This window comes from Miscanthus floridulus, chromosome 9 (assembly GCF_019320115.1).
Source record: "Miscanthus floridulus cultivar M001 chromosome 9, ASM1932011v1, whole genome shotgun sequence".
In the NCBI taxonomy this organism is placed as follows: Eukaryota; Viridiplantae; Streptophyta; class Magnoliopsida; order Poales; family Poaceae; genus Miscanthus; species Miscanthus floridulus.
The window spans coordinates 43,814,153-43,820,390 of record NC_089588.1 but is presented as its reverse complement, the minus strand read 5'-3'; the positions used below and the strand labels follow the sequence as shown (position 1 = coordinate 43,820,390).

The following is a 6,238-nucleotide window of genomic DNA, read 5'->3' as shown; positions in this document are numbered from 1 at the left end:
AAGTTTATGGGAAATTACACTCTTCTAGCTTTCTGAAGTCTTAGATCCCCAATTTTTTGTATCCTTTGCATTATGTTTGTGAGCCTGTGTTTAGTGAATGATGATCTGCATCCTGTGGTTTGCATAGATCCTCGATTTGTTCCTTGGGTTTTTGGTCGTGGTCAATTATGTTAGCAATATTGAGCTCTATTAATGCACCTGATTTGCCGTGTACACATAGGTCCACTCAGCTTTGATCTATATATGTTTTATGAAGCATCATGGCGAGTTTGATATATAGAGGAGATTGCTTGATGTGCTTCACTGCATTTGCATACATGCTGCGATGAGATGTCAATATTTTTTTTTTAGTATTGTTAATTTTTCTAATTTTAAGTGAATCATCATACTACTGTCTTGGCACCGTGATTAATCTAAAAGTGAATCATACTACTATTTCAGTTTATGTAGTTTATGCAGTTTTTCTGTAATTGGGAACTCTATTTCAGAATCTAAATTATGATACTTGCAGCCTGAAAATTTACTGCTTGGTTAATATGAAAATTTACTGCTTGGTTAATTTTCTTTTGTCCTGTGCTGGGAATGTTTCAATACCACGTGGAGAGGCTCGGCGTCCTGCTCAATTCGGCGGAGAAGCGGTGGACGGTGGAAACGACTGTGGCGGCTCCGGTTAGGGCTTGCGGCGGCACTGCAAGCTCGAATCGAGGCGGCTACGTAGCTAGGGTTCAGAAAATAGACGCGGCATGGTGCGCTCGGTCTTTATAGAGGCCTGGGCATGAGGATCCCAGTCAATCCCGGAGAAATCGGGATTTGGGGTGGCTCTGAGTCGGTCTCGTGTCTGGCTTGGCGACGACGCCGGGAAGAGGAAGACGCGCTGGCGCGTGGGCCAGGTGTGGCAGCGAGAGTGAGGGAGAGGGAGTACGGGCATGCCTATGTCACTTGGCTAGGCCAAAGTCTGGATGGAGCTGGGCTGGGCCGCTGTGGAGGCACGTTGGCGTGGCTGCTGCCGCTGGCGGCCAGCTAGGTGTGGCACTGGAGCGGCTGTGGCTGGTTGGGTGTGGCCATGGCCGGCTAGCGCAGGCTGTAGCCAGGCAAGACCAAGCTACGGCCGGCCAGGGGCAAGCTGGATAGGCTAGGGTGGCCTAGGGTAGGATAGGGGCTGGCTTAGGTTGGCTAGACAGACCAAGGTCCAACAGGAGAAAAAGAAAAGAAAAGAAAGGCTTGCCTTAAGCACAAACGTATTTTGAAAAGGGTTTTCCCAACTTACTTTCAAAAGCAATTGAATTCCTTTTTGAATTTTTTATCAAAGCCACACAATACAATAAATCCAATGCAGATGCACGAATTCATGAACATGTATCTAGCCTTATATTTGATTTTAATTTAATAAAACTTATTATTTACTACATTTGAATGCTCACAAGAATGCATAATTAAATCATATTTATCTATTTCAAAAGAATGCAAATTCTAGGGTGTTACAAACCTAACCCCCTTAAGATGAATCTCATCCTCGAGATTCCACTGTTGATGATTCAAAGAGCTATGGGTACTCCGATCTTAAATCCTCCTCTCTTTCCCAAGTGGCCTCATCTTCCGAGTAACGATTCCATTGCACCTTGCACATCTTTATGACCCGGCTTCTAGTGACTTTTTCCACTGTCTCTAATATCTTGATTGGATACTCCATATAAGTGAGATTCTCCTTCACATTAAGCTCCTCTAAAGGTATTTGTTCCTCATGCACACGTAAGCACTTCTTGAGTTGAGACACATGAAAGACATCATGCACCCCTGACAAGCTTTCTGAAGTTCCAACTGATAAGCCACTTCGCCTCTTCTCTCAACAATCTTAAACGAACCAATATACTGTGGTGCTAATTTTCCCTTCACACTGAACCTCTTCATGTCGTTCATCGGTGACACTTTACGATACACATAATCTCCCACTTGAAAGACCAATTCTCTCCTTCTAGTATCCGCATAACTCTTCTGACGAGACTGTGCTACTTTCAAAGTATCTCTAATCATACGCACCTGTTCCTCTGCATCTCTAATCACATCTGGTCCAAAAACTTGACTTTCACCCGTCTAGTTCCAAAACAAAGGTGTTCTACACTTTTGTCCATACAATACTTTAAAAGGTGCCATCTTGAGACTCTTCTGGTGGCTGTTGTTGTATGAAAATTCAGCATAAGGTAAACTCTTGTCCCAATTTGTACCATATTGCAATGCACAGGCTCTTAACATGTCCTCCAATATCTGGTTAGTTCTTTCCGTCTGTCCACCAGTCTGGGGATGATAGGCTGAGCTAAAATTCAACTGTGTACCTAGAGACTCATGTACTTTCTGCCAAAAGTGAGACGTAAATTGAGTACCCCTGTCAGACACGATCTTCTTGGGAACTCCATGAAGACACACTATCCTCTCCATATACAATTCAGCCAACTTGGAACTTGTGTAAATGGTCTTGACTGGCAAAAAGTGAGCAACTTTAGTTAAACTCACTATTACCCATATCGAGTCATAACCTCTCTGAGTGCATGGTAAACCAACTATGAAATTCATACCAACTTCTTCCCACTTCCACTCAGGTATCCTCATAGGTTGTAGCAATCCTATAGGTCTTTGATGCCCAGCTTTGACCCTTTGACAAGTATCACACAATGCAACATATTCTGCTACATCTCTCTTTAATCCATACCACCAATATTTCTCTTTAAGATCCAAATACATCTTAGTGCTTCCAGGATGTATAGAACAAGCTGACTCATGAGCTTCACGTAGTATTGCATCTCTGATAGCCTTGATCTCTAGCACGCATAACCTCTTCCCAAACCATAAAGTACCATTGTCATCCATACTAAAACCTGGTGCCTTACCCAACACAATATTCTCTGCTATCTCCTTCAATTTCTCACCCTCAAACTGACCTTTGCGTATATCCTGCTCCAAGGAAGGCTCTATCACTAACTCCATTGTATTAGTGGCAAAGCCCAAGTTGAGATGCTCAAATTCAGCACACAACTCTTTAGGCATAGACGCCAACTACACCCCATTAGCATAACTCTTCCTGCTAAGTGCATCTGCCACAACGTTTGCCTTTCTAGGATGATAATGTATTTCCCAGTCATAGTCCTTTATCAACTCCAACCAGCAACGCTGTCTCAAGTTTAGATCTGACTAAGTGAAGATGTATTTCAAACTCTTATGATCCGTGTAGATATCACTCTTATGACCAACAAGAAAGTGTCTCCATATTTTCAAACCATGCACCACAGCTGCTACTCTAGATCATGAGTAGGATAATTCAGCTCATGCTTTCTCAACTGTCTAGATGCATAAGCAACAACTCTTCCTTCTTGCATAAGCACACAACAAAGACCTTGTCGAAATGCATCACAATAAATAGAGAAATTCTTACTCAAATCTGGCAATATCAACACTGGAGCTATAGTCAACCGCTTCTTCAACTCTTCAAAGCTAGCTTGACACTTCTCAGACCACACAAACTTAGCGTTCTTCTCTAGTAATGTAGTCATAGGCTTTGCAAGCTTAGAGAATCCTTCAATGAACCTCCGATAGTAACCAGCTAACCCAAGAAAGCTGCGGATCTCACTCACATCTGTAGGCGGCTTCCAGTTCAGCACATTAGCTACCTTGCCTGGATCCACTGCTATTCCACCAGTAGAGACAACATGACCTAGAAAAGAAACTTCCTTCAGCCAGAATTCACACTTACTCCTCTTAGCATACAGTTTATGCTCTCTGAGCTTCTGCAAGACGAGCCTTAGATGTTCAGCATGCTCTTCCTCATTATTGGAGTAAATCAAGATATCATCAATAAATACCACAACAAACTTGTCTAGAAACTCTATAAACACCTTGTTCATCAAGTACATAAAGTATGCAGGAGCATTAGTCAAGCCAAATGACATCACTGTACACTCATACAACCCTAACCTTGTAGTAAATGTTGTCTTAGGAATATATGTAGCATGAATCTTCAGTTGATGATAACCAGAACGAAGATCAATCTTAGAGAACAAATACGCACCTCTCTACTGATCAAATAAATCATCAATTCTAGGCAATGGATACTTGTTCTTGATTGTAACCTCATTAAGTGACCAGTAATCAACACACATGCTCTGGCCACAATCCTTCTTATCAACAAAGATAACCGGTGCACCCTATGGTGAAGAACTAGGACGAATGAAACCTTTTTCCTGCAACTCCTTTATTTGTTTTTTAAGTTCTTCTAATTCATTTACCCCCATTCTATATGGTCATTTAGCTATAGGCAGTGTTCGCCTAAACGGTTTAAACGGCCAGTAAACGGTAAACGGTGGTAAAATGTCTTGTTTAGTGGGTAAACGAAAATTAAACGGTTGACCGTTTAAACGGTCAAAAAATAGGAAAAAACAGTCTAAACGGCCGAAACGGAACGGAGATAAACAACATTAAACGGGCAAAATAGCTGTTTAAACGCCTGTTTAGGCGAACACGAGGTAAATCTAGTTTAGTTTGTATGGATAAATTTGTATACTTAAGTTTATTATATTTTTATATGTGTAGACTTGATATGTTACATGCATAAATATCTATATTTGGTTCTTTTCAAATGCATAAATATATATACATACCAAAATAATTGATTTTTACTCGGATAAATATGTATAAATGCTAGAATACTTGATTTTTTACATGCACATATATGATTATATGTATTTTTTTTAAGTACAAAACCGTTTAGACCGTTTAACTTCGTTTAAACACCGTGTAAACAGCCTAAATGCTAAACGAAGGGCGACCGTGTAAAGACCGTTTACCGTTTAGGAAAACATTGGCTATAGGTGCAGTTCCAAGTAAAAGCTCAATAATGAATTCAATGTTGCGATCGGGTGGCATACCTGGCAAATCATCGGGGAACACATCCGGGAACTCTTCCACAACTGAGTCTTCCTTCTAGGCGCCATCTGCTAGCTGATTCACTGTAGTTGTTTGAGGTGCTTGCACTACCACATCAATGCTGATTCTGTCTCCCTTGGGTGTTGTCAAAACTACAACCTTTTCCTGACACTGAATCACTGCCTGATGTTGCATCATCCAGTCCATACCTAGAATAAGATCAATACCAGCCTTTCTCAACACAATAGGGCTCACTTTGAAGTCTACCCCTTTAAAGAAAGACTAGCTGAGGCGCAATGATAAAAAGCTGACATGCTCCCTCCCGGTGAATTTACTAGTATGGGGTTTTTCATGGCACATAAGAGTATACTATGCATTCTAACAAAAGCTTGTGAAATGAAGGAATGCGAAGCACTAGAATAAAAAAGAACGGTGGCAGGGATAGAGTTGACACTGAACATACCAAGCATGACCTCGGGCGACTCCTGTATTGGGTGACGGCTGATGCCTCCCTTTCTGGTTGTTGTTCTGACCCTGGGGGGTTTGCTGGTTTGGCTTCTCAGGGCAGTTATAAGACATGTGTTCTTCTTTTCCACAACAGAAGCATTTGTTGGGGGTGTTAGGGGCACTGGTCTTCATAGGAGTAGTGTTGGGGTTCACTTGGCGTGGTGTCTGCGGGCCACTTTGTTGCTGGTTCTGCGGGCACTGCTGGAACTGATTGCGCTACGGGTACTGACCATGGTTCCACTGACTAGACGACCCCTGGTACCTCTGTTGGAAGCTTTGTTGTGGGTTGGTACGCTAACGAGTGTTGCTTTCAGATGCCTATCCTTGAAGCCTTCTTTTCTTGACTTCCATCTCCTTGCGCTTATTATCAACCACAATGGCACGGTTCACAAGTGCCTTGAAGTTGGAATAGGTATTGGACATGAGCTGCAGTTGAAGACCATCATACAAGCCTTTGAGAAAAATGACACTGCTTATCTGCATCATCTGCCACCTCATTAGGAGTGTAACGTGATAACTGAGCAAACTTATCACGATACTCCCCCACAGACATTGACCCTTGCTTCAGGGCTTTGAACTCTTCTTGCTTGAGCTTTAACAATCCTTCAGGAATGTGATATGATCTCAAGTTCTCCCTGAATTCCTGCCAAGTGATAGCAGGAGCATCGTTGGGACGTCCATACTGGAATGACTCCCACCAGTCTTGGGCAGCTCCCTGAAGCTGTCCTGATGCGTACAACACCTTTTCCATGTCATTGCACTGTGCTATGTTCAGCTGTTTCTCCCGTGCCCGTAACCAGTCATTTGCCTCCAATTGATT

The 6,238-nt window shown here is 42.4% G+C and overlaps 1 protein-coding gene across 1 annotated transcript; it reads right to left on the bottom strand.

The window, feature by feature from the left end:
• Positions 1-3,284: 3,284 nt before the first annotated feature.
• On the bottom strand, positions 3,285-3,938 carry LOC136479754 (uncharacterized mitochondrial protein AtMg00860-like). The gene has a single exon (XM_066477514.1). The coding sequence runs from the start codon at positions 3,936-3,938 to the stop codon at positions 3,285-3,287; it is 654 nt and encodes a 217-aa protein (XP_066333611.1).
• Between the last annotated feature and the right edge of the window lie 2,300 nt (positions 3,939-6,238).